The sequence below is a fragment of the Lutjanus erythropterus genome, chromosome 20, assembly GCF_056507025.1.
Source record: "Lutjanus erythropterus isolate fLutEry1 chromosome 20, fLutEry1.hap2, whole genome shotgun sequence".
Lineage (NCBI taxonomy): Eukaryota > Metazoa > Chordata > Actinopteri > Lutjaniformes > Lutjanidae > Lutjanus > Lutjanus erythropterus.
This window is the reverse complement of record NC_139336.1, coordinates 20363282-20387797: the sequence shown is the minus strand read 5'-3', so window position 1 is coordinate 20387797 and position 24516 is coordinate 20363282. Positions and strand designations below refer to the sequence as shown.

General features: G+C 37.6%; 2 protein-coding genes across 3 annotated transcripts; one reads left to right on the top strand and one right to left on the bottom strand.

Moving 5' to 3' along the window:
- The first annotated feature begins 1955 nt into the window (after nucleotides 1-1955).
- sftpba (surfactant protein Ba) lies at nucleotides 1956-6768 on the top strand. Of its 2 annotated transcripts, none has more exons than XM_084745978.1 (10): nucleotides 1956-2127; nucleotides 2211-2269; nucleotides 3885-3959; nucleotides 5085-5207; nucleotides 5283-5384; nucleotides 5513-5593; nucleotides 5719-5902; nucleotides 6119-6177; nucleotides 6269-6334; nucleotides 6427-6768. In XM_084745978.1, the coding sequence occupies exons 1-9, from the start codon at nucleotides 2076-2078 to the stop codon at nucleotides 6323-6325; spliced, it is 792 nt and encodes a 263-aa protein (XP_084602104.1). In that variant the 5' UTR covers nucleotides 1956-2075; the 3' UTR covers nucleotides 6326-6334; nucleotides 6427-6768. The 2 variants fall into 2 exon arrangements, with proteins under 2 accessions (XP_084602104.1, XP_084602103.1); XM_084745977.1 differs by having other exon boundaries at nucleotides 1958-2127; nucleotides 5283-5396.
- Nucleotides 6769-10085: 3317 nt separating this feature from the next.
- Nucleotides 10086-21440, bottom strand: mat2aa (methionine adenosyltransferase 2Aa). The gene is made up of 9 exons (XM_084745374.1): nucleotides 21097-21440; nucleotides 18504-18581; nucleotides 16701-16823; nucleotides 15177-15289; nucleotides 14900-15043; nucleotides 13743-13961; nucleotides 13400-13582; nucleotides 12048-12181; nucleotides 10086-11958 (listed from the first exon to the last, which is right to left on the bottom strand). The coding sequence occupies exons 1-9, from the start codon at nucleotides 21188-21190 to the stop codon at nucleotides 11856-11858; spliced, it is 1191 nt and encodes a 396-aa protein (XP_084601500.1). The 5' UTR covers nucleotides 21191-21440; the 3' UTR covers nucleotides 10086-11855.
- Nucleotides 21441-24516: the final 3076 nt, after the last annotated feature.

Below are 24516 nucleotides of genomic sequence, written 5' to 3'. Positions count from 1 at the left end.
AGGCAAGTAAATGTGAACAGTCAGTGAGATGATTCTGACTGTGTTTGCTTTAAGGGTTTAAAAGAAAAGAAAAGCTCAACATCATACAAAACTTGTCAGTATGAATTATTCATCAGGAGCATTAAGCAACTTCATGGTGGAGACTGACTCCTACATGGTATAAAAAAATAACTTAACAAAGGGGAAATCCCACCTGATATATATAGTATTTGTATTAGTATTTCATTATAGGCATATGACAGAAGAAAAACAGGAGCGGCAGGTAGAACAAAGACATCACAAGCAGGGAGACACAGTTTGAAAATGTCAAAGCAGTCTCTCAGGCTGAACAGGTACAAAGAATGAAGCGATAAGAAGTGGTATGGTTATGACATATGTTTGGTTTACTCAGGGACAGGTCAGGAATCCCACCAGACCACACAAGCAGGTTGCGAAGGAACTGAAAAGGCATCTGTGTTCCAAAGAAAGTTGAAAGTGGAACGCTCATGTGTACTGATCACACAAATTAGATATTGGATGGACTCAGATGCACAGTAAAACCAAACCTTTGAGGAATCCTATTAGAATGTATCTTGAGACTTTCTGCCCTAAAGGCCATGAACCTCTTTCGGTTTTGTTTTCATTACGGACTTTTTTTTTTGCCAATAACAACACTGAGAGTCTGCAGCTATGCTAGTGGCTCTATGAGTTGCTTTCTGCTAAATGCTTGCATCAGCATGCTAACATGTTATAAAAACATGCAAAAAAAAATCATATTGGTACTAAAGTTAGGCAATGTCTACAAATATGACAACGTCCACAGTGAAGCATCGCCACCACTGGCTTGTGTTCAAAGAATAAAACAGCACTTTAAAGATGATGCAGACACTTGATATCATGTAGACAATCTTTTTAAAGAAGAATTTGTGTAAATGATAGGCGTCAGGGCATAAAACCAATGGTCTGAAACCCTTGAGTAGAATTTTTGTCATCTTTTAAATGATATGAATGGCAAAGGTTTTTGGTTGGTAGAAAAATGAGGCTATCACAGTAAAAAAAAAAAAACTCTTATACTCTTTCACCCTTATGTATCTGTGTCCCCAGGTCAGTTAACGTATATGGGACAGTGTGGTAGTTGCATGCATTGCTCTCTGCCATGGTGTCTTATTTGAAGCTACCACTAGGAGTCGCCAAAGTAATTCATCCATGTCTAAAATACGGGAAGGGTGATCAATGGTTATGTCTGAAGATGTACTTCTGCTTTTGAAGAAAAATCCTCAAGATGAAAACCCTTCAACCCCACAGATTTTAAGGGCTTTAAATATGCAAATAAAAGTTTAAACTTTAAAAGAATGTTTTACACTAGAGGTAAACAGTTATGAAAACATAATGAGCATGTACATCAGCTATTTACAGTAGCATTTATGAGATGGTGAGAGAGCTGTTTCAAAGCACAGGGAACATGTGTCTCACATCTCAGAAAAACACTGAGATTAGAAATTACTCTATGGTGTTGTGAAACAATTATTAGCTTCAGTGTGGGGACAGGGTTCTGTATTTTTAAGTTATGGTTTTAAACAGTACTATGAGAGAGAACTACTGTCATGAGATGTACTGCTGTTTTTCAACACAACAAAACCATGGCAACAGCATCTTTCACCATAACACCAACTCTGATTGTCCTGAGATAAATTTACACAAACTGCCAAATATGTCAGTATTTACTGCTGGAATTAACCAAACTATAGGATAGGATGATGTGACATAATGCAATCGCTTCATATCATAAATATAATATACAGTATATTCGTAAACACATCTAAACCTAAGATGAACAGTGTGAAGTTTTTGCATCTTGCTGTGAGGAACTGAATATGAAACTTGACTAATATTAGCTTACTGAGGCACAGAGGAAAAAAAAGGTTCCGCTATGCTGAAAACAACTCTTATCAAACTAACATGAGGCTGTTCTGTTTCCCTTCAAAATCTGGTTGGTGGAGACTATAGGAGGCCCTGTCTAATATAAGCTGCACGCACAGTTAACTGTACAGACCTCAGGAGGGAAGACGTTCAACTGAGAGCCTAATAATCAGAAGATGGCCTTGCTCAAGATCACCGTGCTTCTCTTCATCTGTCTTGAAGGCAGTGGTGAGACTATAATTTTAATTAGATGGTGAATTACGAAGCGAATGGTTATGAGGATGATTAATGATGAATATTCCCCTGTGCAGCTCTGACTTCAGCTTTTGATATCGATGGTTTGCAAAGTGCCCCAGACGCCCTGAGTGCTGTAAGTTTCTGATTTTTGCTTTCTTGTAACAAATTTATATTTAGCTGTCAAAACAACAAACCACACACATTTTGATGTGTGGGTTCACAATACAACATGTGTATTACACAACTAGTATTTCAAGAAACAAATTCAGGGATTTACATATTGTTTAAGAAACATTTTATGTATTGTGTGGTAAAATTGTACACTATGATCAGTGGTTACATTACTGAAATATTACTCAACTACAAGTAAAACAACTGGTGTTTAAAAAAAATACTTAAAAGTACAAAGTATTCTCCTCAAAAACTACTATTAGTAGTAGTATTAGTTACTTTTTAACTGCTGATGTTTAATGCAACTTCTGCGCTGTTCTTTTCAGCGGTCACCATCACCTCTCCAAACCTGTGCCTACTGCAGCAGGGTTTTTTTTTTTTTTTGTCCGTACGACATAGTTTTAATTGGTCTGTTTGTGATTGAATGGCCTGATTGGCTAATAAAATGCAGATGTATAAGTACCTAAAAAAATGACTTGATTAGAGTAATCTGAGTATTATACAGAATACAGGATTATTAGAAGCAAAATGTTCTTAAAGTATCACAGTAAAACTACATGTTTTTTCCTGTGGCTGATATATTATAGGACATTATCAGACTGTTAATACTGATGCATCGATGTGTGATCAGCATTTAACTGTCGTAACTTGTTTAACCCTGGCAGAGGTTTAGAGTTGAAATCAGTATTTGATGTAACAAGTCAGACATCTGATTTTAGGAGGCACAAGCAACAAGGATGGAAACCACAGGTTTAATTTTTTTTTTTACAGTGCATTAATCTTATAGACTGATTATATATTTTTGTAATGTCAAATCTTGAAGTAACTACTAATTATATCTGTCAAAAAAATGTAGTGGAGTCAAAAGTGCAAGTACTTAAAAATTGTGCTTAAGTACAATACTGAAGTAAATGCACAAACTTACTTACATCCACTGATATTTTGGAGGTGTAATAATGGTGCTACAGAACAACATGAACTTAAACACTCTTATTCCATTCTTTATAAGAAACCCTGCAATTATTGCACCTGTTCACAAAGACATTAAAAGTAGTGCGTTCAATGTAAGGACACAGTATTGATGAAACAAAGAGACCTGAGATTTGCATTTCTTCAAAATCAGGAAGTCTCTGCAACCGTGCACTTTCAGGTGGCTGTTTAGCTCAGTTGGTAGAGCGTCTGCCCCATGTATAGAGGTTATCGGTTCTCTGCAGCAGCTGCTGGTTTGACTCCTGCCTGTGGCCCTTTGCTGCGTGTCATCCCCTCTCTCTGCACCCCCCTTTACTGTCTACTCTTCAGCTATGTAATAAAGGCAAGAAAAGCCCAAAAATCATAACTGTGCACATTTGTACTACAAGATTTAAAATATAAAACTTTCACGTTTCCCTGCTGTTTCTGTTTTGAAACCACAAATAAGTTTCTTCCTCACGAAACATGCTTGAACATAACACATTTCTGATCAAAAGAAATATCGTTCACGAATCTCATGCACACAACATCTTTGAATGTACCTGGTATGTCTAAGTAATTAAATCAGTTTGATTATTTTCATCATGTGACTTTCACTTTATACTCAGAAAGGGGATGTCTGCAAGGACTGCACCCAAATATTTGAACTCCTGGCTGACCTGCTTTCCAACGCAGACCTCCAGGTGAGTACAATACTGAGTGGCAAACACATTCCAAAGGATTAATATTTGTTCACTGATATTATTATTGATACAGTGAATGCCCATATTACTAAGTAAAGATTAAAGTAAACACTGTGCTATCTCAAGTGTTTTCAAAGACCTATCATTGAATAGTTTTCATTTAATTAAAAAAACACATTTAATTCCCAGAATTACATTCCACCTCTTCTGTTATCAGTTGAAGCACATTAATCACAGTCAGAGATGCAAGTAATTTGTAATCAGTCAAGCATACAATCAAATTTAAACTCACATGCACACACAGACACACACGGTAAAAGAAAGATCCTCTTTTCTTTTTAGTACTAAACCACTTCCTACTTTTTATGTCTAAAGAAAGTTGAAATGAAATTTCAGAGACAGTTTCTGTTTCTCACCTGACCTTTAACGTTCCCCCGAGTCCCATCTGTGTCCACACAGAGGGAACTTGATTAAAAACTTCTATTTTTATTTCCTTACTGTTCTGTACTAACTGTTTTGTGTCACATCATTATAGAAAGACATTTCACAAAATAAAAAATAAATAATTGCCTCAGTTCTGGAATTTTCTTTGCCAACTTTATCAATTACATAGTGCTTCATAAGGCAACGTGTAAAGGTTCAACACAGAGTTGTCACAATACCAGAATTTTAAGCTTTGATATGATGCTAGAATTGGAAATAAAAAGGATATTCAATATTTCAATACCAGGGCAATAAAACATTCCTAATTATCTTTTTTAAATTAACAAGCTGCACACAGTGTAGGTACAGAAAAAAACTTCACTGAACACTTGCTGTGATGGAACTGATGATTGTTTATTAAATATCACTATGAGCACCATATAACAAATTAAAACAAATGCCATTCGCTTCCATTGTATTGAGGTGGCAGCAAGAATCTCATATATCTGAAATTCTCAACACATATAGCCTAACTGTTAATACCACACTTGCATGGATAAATGGAATCAAATTTAAAGAAAAAGAGAGCATTGACTTAGCAAAGGACTCTTTGTTTTACTGGTGTTTAGATTTATGCAATGGTCATTACACAAACTTATCCAGGATTACAGACCATAAATCTAATACGGCACTTTATTTCAGAGAAAGATCATGAATGGCATTGAAAGCCTGTGTGCACACCTGCCAGGGCAAGCTGGCAAACTCTGCAAAGACGAGGTGGAGAAGATTATTCCACTGGCTGTCAACTTCCTTACTGCTGTTGTGGTAAGTCGCTGGATTCGTCCAGGGGGTTTTCCAAAATAATATCAGGAGTAAATTAATAAATATCTTTCTCTGTAGAAACCAGAGCAGGTCTGCAAAGTCCTTGGGCTCTGCAGCTCCTGTGAGAAGCAGCAGAAGATGCTCCGGTATTTTGTCAAGGAGGCCCTTCAGGTTGCTGAGGCAAGCGAAAATGTCAGTAAAGTACAATTTAGAAAGAACCCATTGGAAAAAAAATCTTATGTGAATTATGTGGATTGTGTTGATTTCACTGTGCTTTACTCCCTCTGCTATGTGTGTCTGTCAATCAGGAGCAACCCACAACACATTGCACCGTCTGCACTCTCATTGTCAAGATGTTGGAGGAATTGCTGCCAAAAGAAAAGACTGAGGTGAGTCACGTTCATGCAGTGAATGAACACGTGCACATGGACAAATGCAATCCCTCTTTGTCCTGCACACTCATCCTGAAATATGCATAAGTAAACATGCTCGCCGTTCTCTTTTTCTTCTGCAGGAAGCTGTTATTGAACTGCTAGGGGAGGTCTGTCATCTTTTGCCCTCCTTCTACCGAAACGAGTGCAAGGTTGTGATTGGCAAGTTCAGCAAGACGGTGCTGGACGCCATTCTGAGCCACGCCACCCCTCAGGCCGTCTGCGCCCTCATCCACCTGTGCAAAGGGCAGGAGGCTCCACTTGTGGGTCAGTCTGCATCACCCTCAGCCATGTGTGCAGGGTTTCATCTTCAAAATATTTGTTTCGTCCAGTCACTGGTTTAAACTCAATGCAGGCCCTTTATATATTTTTTTAAGCTGAAACCAGCAAAAGTTTACTCTATAAGGATGACTAATCAACTATCAAAATTAATTAATTTTATATAAATGACTAATTCAAATGTCCCTGTTTTTTTGCTCTCAGACCCATGCACACTGGCAACGTACAGGTGCAGAGACATGAAGACCGCCCTTAGATGTGGAGTAAGTACACAGCTATCAAGCTATAACCCTGTTTTCAACTCATGAATGCTCAGTGTCACGATCACATGTAACTTGTGTCTTCTCTATGCAGACACTGTTCTACTGTCAGAAATTTGCCTGGAAGCCTCTCAACTACAACACAGTTTAAAGTGTTAAGGCAAGTGGAAGTTTTTGTGAGAACTCTTTTTTTAAAAATAAAAATGTTAACACACAACAGAATTTAAAACATCTCCAAATTTCTCTTCGCAGCGTGGGGACTAAACGCATGAGCCGACCTCCATGCCCTCATGGATGACCAAGATCTTTCAGCGTCAAACTGCAAATATTTCTCTAACTGCTTCACACCTGTGGAATTCTGCCTGATATTTGTTTCAGATACGGATTTGATATCTTGCTGCATTTTTGTGATTTTGCACTGTACATACCGTCTGCATTGAGTGAAGAAAACCAGGACTTAGTCTGACAAAATATGATGGACAAAAGGATTGTTTGAACTTCAGGAGTAAAAGGAATGTTGAAAAGATATGAAAGCTCGACTGTAGGATCAGAAATTTACATGATTTGAAGAAATGTTTTGTAATTAATCTGTATACTTGAATGCTCTTTTCTATATAGAAAATTTCATGGCCTCATTTGTTATATGAGGTTTCTTCTTGTAACTTTTCACACACAGTTGTTCACAGGGAATTTTCTGAATAAATATTCTTTAAAAAAGTGTGCATATTATGAGCTGTGAAACACGACCAGATCTGGTCATCATTAAGGAAAAACAAAGGCAGATTTCTTACCTGTACATGATCGTCATGCCTACGTCATCCTATTTCACATCAGGACTCTGTATTTTGTAGGCAGGCTCTTCTCACAGGTCTAAATCCAAACCTGGTCCAACTCTTGTGATAATGGTTATAAAACAGACTTAGAATCCATTTTGATCTTAAGTATGATTTACGCAGAAAACTAGTGTATGTGTACATAATCTTATTATTCAAACAGACTAAGTTCACATAAAAATCTAAGGAACTTATCTTATAAATGAGGTCATGAACTTCTGTATTTGATGTTTCAATGTGTTTATAACTGTAAATACAAGTGTGAAGGGGTGGCTGCTGTTGATGAAAATACAGTACAAGTATGAAAGGCAGAATAGAAACTACAACCACAGTTTTGTGTCACTGCAGAAGTGACAATCTTCATACTGAATCCCACTTCTGCTTTTGTGGTTCAGCATTTTTATTTTCCTCTACATTTTGTCAGTAGTTGTTGCAAGAACCTCCTTAAACAAATGTTCCTTTTAACTAATAGAAGGGACAGTTTGTGTTTTTTGAAGTTGGGTTGTATGTATCAATAGTTTGGTTCCTACAGTAGATGCTGGTGGTGGTCAACACACCCACAAATAGAAGAAACAAGCAGAGGTACTGGTGTATAAAGCTAATCCGTGTCCCTGTCCACGGCGTTACAGTCCTTGAAACTGTGGGCATGTGAATCGCCATCTACTGTGATTAATCCACCGACTATGGATAAATACCTCTTAAAACCCCACTTCAAAAAATCCAGACTAACCCTCTACAGTATAACCTTAGCAGGAAATCACAAACAAGGTTGAACGATTTTGGGAAAAAAAAAAAAATAATAATTACAATTACTTTTGACTGATAGAGCAATTTCAATATGATTTGCAACCTATTAGAGTTAATGATAATTTTTACATAATTCTTATTTTGATTAAAAAACATGTTAAAATGACATAAAATGACTGGTGTGTTGTTGTTTTTTTGTTTCTTTTTGCAGGAAACCACACCAAAAGATGTTTTTTTTGAGTCTATAGAATTTAATTTGTAGGACAGGACATCCCCACCTCCTGACATTCATTAATTTAAAAGTTTATTGACACATTTTTCCTTTAACATTTATTACATCTCCTGTGATCTGAAAGTTGCAGAAAGCCGTGTTGCAATTTTGATGAAATTTCAATTAATTGTGCAGCCCTTATCACAAATGTGCTTTATGATAAAACATAAGAAAAACAAAAGAGCAGTCAGTGAGCTCAAGGAAGAGTGTGGTTTATTTGAAGGGTTCAAAGGACAAAACTCAACAACAAATCAGACTCCTCAGTATGAAGTGTGTGGTAGAAACGTGGAGGTGTTAGGGTCAATAGGTAAAGGGGTAAAAATATTTGGAGGCAGGGGTCAGGGACATTACAGATAATGAGAAAAGGCACTTTTACACATTTAGCAACCACTCTGACAGACTCACATCTAATCATTTAAAAATGATTTCAGAGAGAAAATAATGCTCCTTGAAACAGCCACAAGAGACCATGTAAACAGGCTGGTTTCTCTGTACAACACCAACCAATCATTTGTCTCATTTGTGGACCAGCAAGAGGACGCAAACATATGGTAAACAAACAAACAAAAAATCTTTGGGACGTCGAGTTACCGCACTGGATGATCACATAGATTCATCTCTATGGTTCCTATCTGAGGTTTTCCTGCAGCACACTCAAGGAACCACAAGGTGGCGCCAGAGGAGCCAAACTAAAAACGAGATATCAGTGTTAGGATAGGAAAATAAAATCTTAATTTCAGTGTTATACATGGGGACACAGTGCCATCTAGCTACACGATGAGAACACTTTTAGACACACTAACTGCACACAGCTCAGACTGGACCTAACTCAAGCTTACAGCTGGCTTAACCTCAACTCTGCAACTATATTGTGAAGATAAAACTTCCAGAAGTTATGTCAAGGAGAACTGGGGAACATTTCAAAGGTATATACAGGACTGTGCGGTCACAAAGTCTTGGGTTTAAATCTGACCATGGTCTCTGGCACAGATCTCTCCATCTATTTATCAGCACTCCTACAAGTGGACAGTCTTAAAAAGAACAAAGAGAGGGCAAACTGGACAAATAGAGATTGTTTCATGCGTAATAATCAGGATAAATCAGACTTGTGCCATCCATGACCAATAATATGTTTTTAAAAACAAACAAATAAATAAATAAACAGAAAAGCTTCAGTTGCAAGCTCAACATTCATTTGGGATGTAGTGCACATGTAACATTGAAAACAAAAGCCTTTTCTATTTTTGGTAACTAAGGACCAATGTGCTGCGCAATTCTGGTGACAGATTCAAAATCCACATACATTAAAAAGGGATGGTTCAGATTATTTGAAGTGTGGCTGTATGAGGTACTTTTCCTGTCAGTGCTTTACCTACAGTAAATACTAGTCAGCACATCCATTTGGAGGGAGCCTCAGGTGTCAACAGCAAAACGTATTTTAGCCACATAAAAAAAAGGCCTGTCCAATAAATCAATAAATAAATAAATATCAGTTTAAATGTATGCTATATTTATTATATTTTCATTGTTTACTTTGTCATCAGGCAGCCTTTTCAGATGGGAAACTTTTTTTTTCCGCTTTCTCTAAACCTACCAGACTGCACTGACAAAATCAGTTATTCTACCTTGCAGAACACAGCAGTTGCTGGTCTTGCGCTGCCTCAATCTGTTTGTTTGTGTTATTGCGTGACTTTGGTGTTTTAAAAGGTTAGTTCAGATTCACCAAAGTCACTCAATGACACATACAAACTAACCTAGGAGGGCAGTGGTAGACTAGTAACTCATGTGTTCTCGGTTGGTTGGTTGGTTTGGAGATAATTAAATTTCCAGTTTCCTGTCAGAAAAGGCTGCCTGACAGCAAAGTAAAGCAGTGAAAATATTCTAAAAATAGTGTACACTTAAATATATATATATTTTTAGATGGCTAAGATACATTTGCTGCTGACCCTGGGGGCATGTCACCACCATCTATTGTAGGTAAACTATGGATAACCATCTCATACAACCACTCCACTTAAAACAATATGAACTATCCCTTTAAAGTAACATATCTGATCCCACATCCTCATTTGCATAAAACTAAGTCTGCTAAGATGAGATCAGTAATATTGTGTCTTACATTCACTAAGCTGACGCCGCGCGCTGCCTCTTATCACTTTGTCTCGGTCTGTTTGTGGCTCTGCTCTTCATCTTCTTCAATGTCAGTCCACCCCTTCACATCGTGTGCAGGTGAGACTGACGGACCCAAAAATGTGCGACCCAGTGGAAAGCAGTTTTACATACAAAATTCGTGGCACACATCATTCCTTGCTGGTCAGAGTGTTAGGTCCCACAATAGTCAAACGCTTTTCTATAAATGATTTCAAGTACGGTGGTGCCACGGGATGAAGGCAGCCCCTTCCTCAGAGGCGACTGAGCCTGGGTTTCTCTGTAGCTACACCCAGAGTCACTCTCGGGGGAGGGGGGGGGAATGCTGTACCTTTGCCTTCATCTTGGTCAATACAACATTGACACATTCATCATTTGGAACAATCACTTGACATTTAAACCGACTAAATAAATGACAAAAATGGAGTGGTTTCACAGTGCAGCCCAACATAACCACAAGGTCATTAGCAGCTTCTGACTTCTCTGTAAAACGTCAGAAATAAAATGGCCTGAAGGGACAGCACACATGAGGAAATTAACAGATAGGGTCAAACACTTGTCGAGTGCTATTTGTGCCATTTAAAGTTCAAAAACAGAGAGGGTATAGGCTGCATATGACAAGCCATTTTAACATTTAATCAGCAGTGGTAATAGTAATTTAAGATAACAACTGCTTTTTGTCTGGTTAGAGTCACAAGCCAACATAATCATCCTTTATGCAATTTTGACTGGTAGTGATTCTAATTAACAACATCCGCACTTCATTTCTCACTAGTCAAAAGGTTAATTATTAATATCAACTGACATCAACTGATGTCTAAAATTAAATTAAGGATATCTGTAATCAGTTTTGACAAGTTAAAGTGCAGTTTCTACCTGTGAAAGTATATTTGTAACATGTCAGAACTGTTTTACAGATATCCTAAATTATCATTTTGACATGTCAAATGTCTCTGTCCAGTAATGTCAATTAAATCCCTACTAGCCCTGCTGATTAAATGTTTGGCTTGCCATAGGCTTCCAGGCAAAAGGGGTTGATGTTTTTTGTGATGCTAAACTGCCAACAACCCAACAAAGTTGGGTTAAAAAGGAAATATCATTAAAGAGAAAGCAACAGATGATGCCAACCACTGATCACTTCAACTAAACTGCAGTGAGATTCTGAATTTAAGAGACAGAACATGAGATATTTTTTCCAAAACTCTATCATAACTGGCAAATACTCAAATGTTCCTTCTGGACATCTGCTTTAAATATGGTTCAAATATATACTGTCATTAATACAAATCAGATTTGCAGAGATACAAGTCAGTGTACCCTTGACTAGCAGTGTTTGGAAACTAGATGACTGTTAATCATCCAAAAAGTGGGGTGAGTCAGCAGTGCAAAAAAGACGAAAAAAAGCTTGCAGCACTGCTCAAATCTGCAAGCACAATTTCTCCAACATGTTTGTTCAATTTAATATCTTGGCATCTCAAATACTATTGTTGTCTCTTACACGTACAATACTAACAGGTGAGAAAAAGGGCATCTTTTCATCTAGTGGAGGCTGTGGTGACGTGGCTGTGTGTGTGTGAGGAGGAAGAAGGGGGAGGAGGAGGGGGAGGGAGGAAGGATGAAGACAGACAAAAATGTTTATCTGTGATACACCTAAGGCCCACTGGGAGATGTGAGCAGGGGCTTCAGTATTTCAGCTTCTTGGGCACCTCCCATGAAAAGTCGTCACGACCAAAGTGACCATAAGCCGCTGTGCGCTGGTAGATCGGCTGCTTCAGGTCAAGATCCCTGAAGCAGAAAGAAAATAATTTATAGAAACTTTAAATCTGATGAAGACGTTTATAGATCAAAACCTGAAATTAGACACCGCATTTTACCGCACGATAACTCCCGGACGGAGGTCAAAGTTCTTCTTCACAATTTCCAGCAGCTCCTTCTCACTCTTCTGGGAGGTCCCATAGTGGAAGATGGAGACAGAGAGTGGATGGGAGACTCCAATAGCATAGGACACCTAAAACAATTGTTAAAGATTATGTACGCACCAAGAACTGTTGTGAAAGGAGAGGTATACTAGAAATATACAGTATTGTGTTACAATTTTTAGATATTGAAAATGTTTAGAACTCTTGGCAAGGATCTCCATTATATATAGTGCTTTGTCCACATACTGTAAGTAGAGATGCACCAGTCAACTTTTTTCAGTTCTGATCAAATTCCAATACCTGAATTTGATTATCTGCCAATACTAATACCCACGCTTTTTTTCCTTTTCATTATTATTATTAACATTAACATCATCAACAACATTATTATTATTACTACAACATGAGGCTGTAACTGACCTTCAGTTTAGTGGTGAAAAGTTCTGTGTCAGCTTAAATTTATACACATCCAGTCAGTTTTCACCATCTGGAAAGCTTGTTAAAATTCATGCTCCAGAGCCTTGGATATATGTAATAGCATCCTGCAACCATTGTGGGGTGTTGTAGGATTGTAGTGCCATTCATATGTGCTGCAGATAGTACTGAGAGACAGCCCTCTTTTCCCATGATGCATTCCCTACATTCCAAATCGCATATATTTTTTTTTTTACTTTTAGTACTTACTGCAGCTGCCCTTAAAAGGTATGTACCGCTGTATGTAAACAAATGGGAAATGCTATTTGCTCATAAGATGATGCCCTGAACTTTGACTCTCTTGCTCATACACCAGGGCCAGTAGCATAATATTTAGAAATAGACACGTCTGTTTTTGGAATTTAGATTGAACGCTGAGTGGTGATGCAAGACTGACATTCAATGAATGAATTATGTCAATATTGATGAAAGCTGTTTTTGGATTGGATCAGTCCCATCTCTAACTGTAGGCATATTATTTTTTATTATTTATATTATTTATTATTCTACTGAATAATAAAGACATTCTTATGTTAAGTTGTGTCTATGTAAAAAAGAAGAGAAAAGAAAAACTTTGGCATCTTGACAAATTTACATACATAAATGATGAGCTCTCAAAAAAATACAAAGCAAACTAGAAAAGTTAGCAAATTAGAAAACATCCCCCGACCCATCCCCAAATAATTCAAAAACCACTTGGTACAACAATATGAGTGATGTGTGAGGTACGAACAGTCATTTCTACGTAGGAAGTTTTGACAGCCACCTTAAATCCTACATGTTGAGTCTTTGATACTAACAAGTAGATGCTTGCATAGACCTTGCGCACTCACCTGGACCATCACACGTTTGCAGAGCCCAGCTTTCACCAGAGATTTGGCCACCCAGCGAGCAGCATAAGCAGCAGAGCGATCTACCTTTGTGTAGTCCTTGCCAGAAAAAGCTCCACCTCCATGGGCACCCCAACCCCCGTAAGTATCAACAATGATCTTACGCCCAGTCAGACCTGCGTCACCCTGTGGGAGAGAACACAGGAGTTTGAGGCTTATGTATATTTGCATGATTTTATTCACTCTGACAGAAGCACTAAAGAACAACTACTTCAATACTGGAATCATAATGCAGTTATAAGACTGTGTGCTGTGAAGTACAGATTTTAAAGACGTCTTGTCTCACCTGCGGTCCTCCAATGACAAAACGGCCACTGGGCTGCAAGTGATAAATGGTTTCATCATCGAGGTACCCACTGGGAACAACCGCTTTCACCACCTGCTCCCTCAAACAATGGCGCATCTCGTCCAAACTTATACCCTCATCGTGCTGCACAGAGACCACGACGGTGTGGACACGCAACGGCACCATGGCACCTCGATCCTGCCTGTACTGAACAGTCACCTGAGGGGAAATAAAAACAAACAATGGATAATTACTATGAAAATATTTAAAAAGCAGGGTGCAGAGTTTACTGTCTGATCTTACTTAGATTTGTTTTACCTCCAAGGAGTCACAGTCATGCACATTTTCACAAATGCAAACACTTGCTTGAAGTGTCTAAGGAACCAGACTCCTAACCTCGGGGTGTCTGACTATATGTATATATGCTTGATTATTTAAAGATCAGAGAACAGTATAAATCTATAGACAGACATAAATCAAAATGAGCTGAGCTACTTTGTGGGGTACCTCGAGGTTCCATCCATAGACCTTTTTTTTTTTTTTTTAAAGATATACAAATGATCTACCTAGAGTTTGCAAAAATGTTCTGCCTATTTAATTTGTGGATGTCTTGTTACGTCATATGAAAACTTTAGCGCACTGACTCAAGAAGCAAATGAAGAGTTATCATGCATTTGTTTAGTGTGTGTTTAGTTTGTCCATTCTGGGCTACATTAGAAATATGGCGGTGGCCAACATGGTGGCCTATGCAGAAGACGACCTGCACCCTCTATAGATATAAAATGCTCATTCTAAGATAACAGAAACTTTCTTATTCCTTCTCAAAAATGATTCTTATTTTCAGGTGATTATACACTAATGAAAAAAAAACTTGAATGAATTAGTATTATATTCCATTCCCGTCATATTCTGCCAATAAGTCCCCCTAAATCTTACACACTGGACCATTACCTTTAAAAAACAAACTGTTCAACCGATGATGAAAATAATCATTTATGCAGCTCTCATCTCCAGCAGTAACGGTGCATCTCTGACTTTGGACAGTAACTTAAATCAAGTATTCTATGAGGTAAACAAAAATTGTAATACAGTGTTTTCAGTGTTTTATTATCTGAGTAATGCAGATGGAAAGTGGAGGCACTGTTTCTTCATCTAACCTGAGTTTTGGAATCAGGTCGGAGCCACGCCAGTGTTCCATTTCGGCGTAACTCAGCCATTTTGGCATTGAGCTTATGAGCCAGGACAATAGTGAGGGGCATACACTCCTCAGTCTCATCAGTGGCATATCCAAACATCAGACCCTGTGAGAGGTGCAGTTACACACAACATTAATCGAGGTAAAAATAACATCACAAACTCTGTTACCACCACATGTCTGGCTCCAGTTATCCTGCTGCGGCTCAAACACAAACATAAATATATGAACCCTCCGACCTGGTCGCCGGCTCCCACATCCTCCTCTTTTCGATCCAGGTGAACGCCCTGAGCGATGTCAGGAGACTGCTGCTCCAGAGCCACCAGCACATTGCAGGTCTTGTAGTCAAAGCCTGCAGGACAAGACAACTGAGCTTCAGTAACCCATTTCACATGTCAGTCCTTGCCATGGCACTTAAGTCTTCTTCAACATGCACGTAATTTAAAAAACAGTCAGTTTGATATGTCAACTCAATCTGCGTCATCTCATGTGAAAACCTACACAGAACAATTCTGCGTTGCTTTGTCTCATTGGACCTCATGTACGAACATTCTTGTATTAACTTTCTTACTTTTTGCTTATGGTGGTCTCATACAAGTGTGCTACATCAGGTTCAGCAAGGGCTCATAACTTCAGATAACTCCGTAAATTAACCACCTGTGCATACATTCATGAGAATTGCAAATAAGCATAATTAATGTCCCAATGATAATACCATATATGGTTCAAAACTCCTGCCCCATACGTCAGGGAGTGTTCATGCATGAAAACGGCAGCATAGAGGGAAAAAAAAACTCAGAGGCTGAAGTCATGCTTTTGGAAATCCATACAAGAAGTTATGATCATAACAGCATCAGCAGAGGAATCAAGAGACCTGCTAAAGCTGAGGACTGTGGAAAAAATGACAAGTGCTGTTAATGTCTTCTCACCTGAGGCTCACACTGAAACAAAGACAAAATGGTTTGATATGAAAATGGTCTAAAAAAAAAAAACAAAAAAAAAAACATGTCTCGCCATGCCACATTAAGACGATGGATAGTAAGGGGAGCCACGCTTGAGGAGAAGTCCCCATCATAGAGATGGATGTGCAATAATGGGTGACATAAACCTGCATTTGAAGGTATGGCCTGACACCTGGCAGTAATGGGAAGAGACTATTTCAATGACTGTATAATGATATTGTTGTTGAATAAATTTAGAATTATAATTCAAATTGCAGCGTCAAGATAACAGCAGACTTCTTGCACAACACTCGACAGGTCTGAACCACTTGTGAATTTCGTTCATACCAACAGAAAATTGTTGAATGTGGCAAGTTCTCCATAACCACTTTTACAAACCACTTAAGAACAAATCTGTTTGTGTAAGTGGTTTTCACATGAGGCCCAATCTTTCCTCATTCAGCCAAGGCAGCTTCATTATTGTTCATCATTATTATAAGAAGCTGACACAACACACTGTATTTCTACATTTTTTCAGGAATGCCACAGGTTCAGCCTGTAGGGACAGGACATCACCTGGGAAAGATACATATGTAGTTACACAATTTTCGGCACCACCTGAGCAGGAAGCCCTACTGGTTCAGCTACTCCGACTGTATATCATTCACTTACTATACAAGAAAACTATTTTAGACATTACAAATGTCCTCACTTGCTGATTAAAGTCGTTTAAGTGTATTTTTTCAGTAATTTGAGTCCACTCTCAGCCATCTTGGCACTGAGCCTGTGAGCCAGGACAATGGTGAGGGGCACAGACAATACCTTTGGAGGAGTCGTCATAGCCTATGTGTTTGATGGTGTCCCTGACAATCTTCTGGTAGTCCACGTTAGCCCTGGAGGTGATCTCCCCCGCCAACAGGATCATCCCCGTCTTAGCAACGGTCTCTGAGAACACAAAGACATGCAGTGTGAGGGATGAGAGTAAGACTAAGTATAATAGATTATCAAGAACCAGGAGCTGAAAGGGAATTAAGTATGCAGGCTTTTACACTGAAGCAGGCTTAAGTAACATACTGCTACTGTTTTAAGATATGCTGATCATGTGTAAGGTTTAACTTTGATGCAAACTAGGATTGCAACAAACAATATGTCCATTATTGATAAATCTGTCAATTAATCATTTGGTCAGTGAATCAGTGAAAGATGTCAATCACAATATCTTATGGCAGGTGACAACATTAAATTGTGACCATGATCCAGAGTCTCACAAAATTCAATTTCTATAATATTAGACCAAGAAGAGCAGCAAACCACATTTGAGAACCGAATGTTAACATGTTCAATTATCAGTTAAGAGAAATGCTCAAAATGCATCTGTATCTTAACGGTAAAATGACATTTTTAACTCTATAACTCTATAGGGCTGCAACTAAAGATTATTTTCATTGTCTATTAATCTGTTAATTATTTTCTTGATTAAATGATAAGTTACTTGATCTATAAAGTTGTGAGAAATGTCATCCAGTGTTTCCCAGAGCCCAAGGTGATGCCCACAAATGTCTTGTTTTGGCCACAACTCAAAGACATTCTGCTAATGTCATAGAGGACCACAGAAACAAACAAACAAAAAAAAAATCATATTTGTTGGAATCAGAGAATTTTAACTTTTTTCCTTAAAAAATGTACTCAAAGTGAATAATTGCTTATCAAAATAGTTGGTGATTAATTTAGTAGTTAAGTAATAGTTGAGTAGTAATCGATCAAATTGTTGAGGTTTTATCACCAACTTCTAATGCAACCACATCATACTAGGACTTGATGTATGAACTGTTCTTCCACCCTGTTCTTTTTTTTTTTTTTTTTTTTTTTGGCAGATTCAGATTGCCAAAATGCGTGCCAGAATATTTCTACCTCATCAGCATTGAAGCAGTGAAACATAATGCAAATAATTAACCTCCAAAAAGCACAGGTTAAGCACCTGAAAGCTTTTCCAGGTTTCATCACCTGCATCTCAGATGTATTCAGGTATGCACCACAAAGTAATTTCAGAAAGCTCTCTGTTAAACAGAAGAACATTATAAAAATGTGCTTTAGTTCCTGTTGCTGCCCATTTCCTAGTACAATTTGGCTGGAACAGGGTTAAACCTCACTGTAACCATGAGATGCATTCGAACACAATGAGGAATAGACAACAGAGGAATCAAAAGATTAAATAAGTAACATAATTGGGTGGACCTCACCTCTGTTTTTCTGCATTCCTCAGCCTGCACATGCATGTTTCAACAGTGAATACTCAGGTAAAGGACAGCATCTGAGGTTTGGCCTGCTTTATTGCCTGAAGTGACTTACAACTAGGGCTGCAACTAACAATTATCTTCAACTTCAATTAATTTCCTCAATAAATCAGTGAGTCTATAACATGTCAGAAAATGGTGAAAAAAGGTAACCAGTGTTTCCCGAAGCCTAAGATGACATCTTCAAATGCTTTTTTTTCCACAACCCAAATGTATACAGTTTACTGTCGCAGAGGACTACAGAAATCAGAGAAGGGAAGACTCAGGGAATTCAATTAATCAATTATGTTAAATAATTTTCTAACTGACTAATCATTGCAGCTCTACTTACCACATGCTACTTTGGCATCAGGGTCTTGACTGAGGTGTGCATCCAACACAGCATCACTGATTTGGTCACAAATCTTATCTGTGGAGTAACACATGAGTATTTTTCAGCACTCTTGTCAACACACGTGAAACAATGTCATGGCAATGCCTCAGTTTTGCTTAATGGAGAGGGAACATATTGAGAGATAGAGAACATATTGGAGTAAGATTAATTACACTCCAGCAGCAATGGTATATTTATCCAGGTCAGATGTATGCAACGACACACTACCAGGAGAGATTTTGTCATCTCATGGCCATCTATAGTTCTTACTGATGTACAAGAATTGATGATCTGAACCTCGCTGAATATTGATGAAAGAAGAGCTCACGGTGTTCGGTAGTTTGCACCTCCCTCCAACATACTACAATTATTCCCTTTACACAAATAATTCAGGAGTGGTGTGACAGTATTCCAAGGATGTTCAAAAATGCAGTGTAAAGAAACAGAGAACCCTGTAGGTGATTCTAGTGTCCTGCAACTACAAAGTATGTGGATGTGACTACATTACACCCACAGTGGAGCAGCAGCCCCTGCATTACCTATATTTAGGACTGCTGGTAAGCCTATTATCTGTTGTAACAGAGCTGCCCCCACTACCCCCTTTGTAAGACAGACAGCTACAGCATCGAAAGCAGTATTAACACAACAATACATCATACTTTCATGAAGGTTATGTTCAGTTTTTGATAAAACTGTTTTAAAGAGGTGTTTATGTTAGAATATATCTAAATCCCTAAAATGATCATATATTCCATCCTGACTTGAGGCTGGGAAATATATCAATATTACAATGATACTGTGATATGAGACTAGATTGTCTCCGATTTTGGATATTGTTATATTGTGATATGATGGAAGTGTTTTTTGCCCCTGGTTTTAAAGGCTGCATTACAGTAAAGTGATGCAACTTTCTGAACTCACCGGACTGTTCTAGCTATTCTATTATTTTATACTAGAGATGTTTTGAACTTTCTATGTCAAAGTGCAGTTTTTAAGCTCAAATACTTAATAATAACTGAGAACAAAGAGGCATATTACTCACTTACAAACAGACTTACACGACATATAGTACTAGGAATGCACAATGAATAATGGGGCAGATAATGGGAAATTTACATTATTATTTCAATAATGAAATAATATCTGATTTGAAAGATTATGTCAAAGGCTTTAATTTGAATTCTTAGGTAAAGTGCTCTAGAAAAGCCAGTGTATATTTTTGAAGGTTTTTGATGAACATTGCTAGAAAAAAAATGAACATTTAAAGAGTCAGAACTGTTCTTTGTTTTTGTTGTAATAGTGATGTCAGTTAGTTTTGGTTAGGTCAGAGCTATGCAATATTTCATCATTCATCTTTTCTTTCTACATCTTGGCCTTCCTTGCCCTCTGGTGTGCAACAGCTACAGATTATATGAACTTTTTTTTTACGACTTTCCTCTGTAAAATATAAAAGGGTGAAATGTCTTTTATCTTATCTGTATAAACTAATTTGCTGGGAAAAAACATTAGGCATTCTTGTATGGTAAACAGATGAGTACCACTTCATTTTTGACAGTAACTACTGTCTGCAGCTTAATAAAAGATGTGGAGGCTACATTAAAGAAATCTTACATACCTATTTTTATAGTTCATGGGTCTGCTAAAGTAACTTGACCATTTGCTTCCCTGACCAAACAATAACAAACCAGCTGCTCCTGCAGTTATCGACCATATGTCACATGTACGTGTAGTTCAGTTTAGGTGACTGTTATGATGCAACGCCGTATGGTACAGTAGCTAGCTTTCCTGCCCGATTTACAGTAAAAACAAAAACACGCATTAACCTTGTTTATCGTTATATGTTATATGTCGACTAAACACGCCGCCCAGTGTTGAAAATACGTGTAAGAAAACCATGTGGAGCTACGTGTGATTGACAGGCACCAACAGTCCTACCTAACGTGTTAGCTTTAAAAGCTAGCCGCCGTGTTGTTAGCATGCAACCGCGACGGTCCAAATAAACTCTATAAACTGTATTACCCAACCTAGAAATGTTCTGTTCGTTTTGGGACATGTATTGCCTGAATTACATGTACACAGGCCACTTTCACACAGCATGGAGCCACATTTCACTTTGTCGAAAGAGCTACCCAGAGGATGAACAGGGTAATTAATGAGCAGAGACCAGCTGACGGTCCTGTCTGGATGAGAACCCTTGATTTGTTGACCTCTCGCGAGACGTGACAGCGGCGTTTTATTCACTGTATAAACTAATCATATTTGATAGCTTCCCAACGTTATGGGTAAGATTGGCGTATTTAAGAACAAAAAACACCTACTTTGGGGTAGGGGACGATTATGATTTTGGTTAAAATCACAACTCTCGCGAGGTCTTTCGCGGGTCTGGGGTTTCCTTCTACACAGGGACCCAGCTGACAGACAACAACAAGCTGAGCTAACAGTAACATGCCACATGACCTTGTTTGAAAGGCTAACAGGATGCTATCAGGCTAATTATTATACTTAAAGGGTAAAGTAGCTCACAGATAGACAGCTACAAATTAGAACTTACCAGGATGTCCTTCCCCGACTGACTCCGAAGTGAAGAGGAAGCAGTCTTCATCGATGAGCGAGTTGTTATGGAAACCGTTCAGATGGCCGTTCATTTTTTCCCTAAACACAGTGTTAGCTAACAAGCTAGTTAGCCGTTCCGATATCGGGATGTGCTTATAGAGTTTATAGGGGGTGGACAGATTTTACAGCCTTCACCTCGGTCTCCTGCTCACACACACGATGTGTCCACGCTGCCTCAGGTCTCAACTCACCGTGTGAAGTGTGGAGGGGCTCGGACAGCTGTATTTATTTAGCTGCACAACTTCTTCCGATCCTTCAAGTCATATCTCTGCAGCCAATGTTGTTGTTGAGCAGAGACCATGTGGTGCAAATGGGCGTGACCCAATTAACATCTGACAGTGCCCCATGGCTAAATATTATTAAATAAACATAAGTTAAACTTAATGAAAGTTAACCCTAAAATCCCTCTTCCTGTAGTACTACTTATCCATCTAAATTGTTTTAGTGTAAGTTCCAGAATTTTGGTAATATCTTTAGAGATATCTGCTTTTAATTGAATATTATGGAACTAAATGACACTTGGCTTGTGGTGCTCAGGAAAATACACTTGATAAGCTCAACAACATCCCCCTCCAGAAATCATGATCCAGTTACTCAAGATAATCCAAACATCTTGCTGTGAGGAGTTTCATGTAGGAATTAAATAATTTCTACATATATAATATATCCAACAACTGTTTCACCGCATGGAAGGATGCGCGCATTTGCTCTTGGAAGAGAGGCTCATGCTTGTGACAGTGTGGGATTTAAAAATTAATGGCGTCCTTAATGGCTGAAGCCAGTCATGTTTACAAAGGAAGCCTTGAGCTGCAAAACTCTTGTGAGCTTGTGTTGTCTCTTCACTGAGTGCCTTATACAAACTATTTCTGTTAGGGTGAAGGGACAGAAAATACTTGATTATGGTTGAAAACATTTGTTAAAATCCTTCAGAATCTAAAACTAATAATACATACTGATAACATAGGTGTAAAAATGTGCAATTATAATCATCTTTGTTTTATAATATATTTTTAATCAAAATATCGGTTCTTTCACTTTGTTGCCTTGATTTCCACTAACTCTGTCAGAGTTTTATAAAAACATGATTTAATCAGGCATAAAAATGGTTAGTTATACCCTAAGGACCCCTGTCTGACTTCCTGGTTTAAAAAAGTTGAATAATTCTAAAATGTGTATTTTGATAACAGAACTCTGAGCAACTTAAAAAAAAAATAAAATTGCTATTTACTATGATTATGCTGTAAATTGAAAAAAATTGAACATTTTGTCACCTCTGTAAGACATCAACTCCTTCACTTTTCCGTCTAATGGAGTTGACGTCTACATCTGTTAAAAAAAAACTAATCATTAGGAGGTTGGCCACTTACAATGTTCAATAACCAAGAGTTTGATCTTTTAAAATGTATTTTCCCAGCATAATTAAAGAGTAAAAATCAAAATCCTCTCAAAATACTCAATACTGAATCACAGCTATTTAGAATGAGGGATTTGCATTTACATTACATTAATTTCTTAGGAAATGTACAACCAACGTTACAAAAGGATGCAGGATATGTAAGGCATCCATGACGCATAATGGACAAATATATGACAGCATAGTCAAAAGCAAGTATATTTTCAGTCTTCGGGAAAGATCATGGTACGGCTTAAAAGTTTACTCGAGATCATTCTTTTGCAAATGTAGGATTCCCATCTAGAAACGACCCTGTAACCTCTCTTTCATGACTAGATGCACACCCCCTTATGCGAATTGATAGTTAGAATTTGTAGTTCAGTAGACAGAAAGTAGTTCCTACATGAAACTGTTCATAGTGAGGTCTGTGGATTTTCTTGAATAACCCAGTCATGATTTCTGCAAAGACATGTTGTTCAATTTTTCAAATGCATTTTTTGCACTTTGAGTGCCACAAGAGGTCAGTGCCATTTAGTTCCATTATATTTCAGAGAAATCTGACATGTCTTTGGCTAATATCTCCAAAACTCTGCAAGTCACACCAAAACAAATTAGATGGATAAACTGCCCTACAGATAAGAGGAAAAATATGTATGTACTTCTTTGAGGGATGTGTAGGTGCCTGAAGGCAAGGCAAGGCAGCAAAGTGGCAAGTCAAGTTTTTTACATAGGCAAAGAAAAGCATTAATGACATTCAAAACCCATAAGCAATAAAAATCTTATGCGGTAAAATGAGATTTGAACAACCGGATGAAATTCAATAAAATGCATAAGATGGACTATAATACAAATAGAACAGACCAGAAATAAAGTTACTTTTTTGAGGGAATTTAGAGGCTGGAAGTGTTAAAGGTACCCAGTATTTTCACTTAGTATTCACTATTTCCCTAATTAGTGTGCGTGTGTGTGTGTTTGTGTGTGCAGCTTGTTTTGCCTCTTCACTCTCTTTGGTCTTAGACCTATTTGCTAATCCAAAGAGTGATTATCTTGATTGCAAACATCAGGGCAAAACGTAAGCTGTGCACACACCTCAAGATCTTCTTTGTCTTAAGTAATTGTACGGATGTGCCAAGAGACTTAACATTTGTTTGGTCGTTTCTATTTAAAACTTGTCTGATTCTCTTATGGCACTTTGACAAACTGTTTTCCATCTGCTGGTGTCCTCTATCAAAGACCTTAATGATGCATCGTAGGTCATTATGTGAGTCTACACACAAATATACACTTCTTCTCGACAGTTTGAAGTACACTGCTAAAAAAAAAAAAAGATGAGAAAACTCATAATTTCAAGGCAACTGTCTTCACAAAATGTTTTGATTTTTCAAACTCAAACTAGTTTTGAAAAAGAAAAAGTTTTGTTTTTGGTTAATTTTTTTTTTTAATTTTTGAGAAACCTAAAAAATCAGCATTTTAAAACTGTTCACAGTTACCTGGTGAATATTTTATTACCTTTAGCATTTTATTCTATTTTTTCTGTTTTATTTGAGTGGTTGGTATTTTTATTTTATTTTATTTTCTCCGTTAATGTTCTTCTTGTTGTTGATATTGACGTCTTGAAAGACACTAAAAAGGTGAATTACAAAAAAAAGTTCACAGTGACCTGTGAATCTGATTTATCATTATTTGGATACTTGAAAATTAAATGGTTCCAATTGAAAATATTAAATTATGAACCATTATTTATTTTCACTGTAATGAGTTTACTCAACAGTTTTTGAAATACATTTTTTTTTCAACTCAAAATAATGAGTTAACATCTCAGAATGACTTGGGATCTCAAAGTAATAACTTAGTATTTCAAAATAATGAGACACTTTCTCAAAATAATTATTTTGTAGGTCAAAATACAATTTTATTTTTAAAACTCAAAGATTCAAGTTTGATTCAAAAATAGTGAAGATAGTA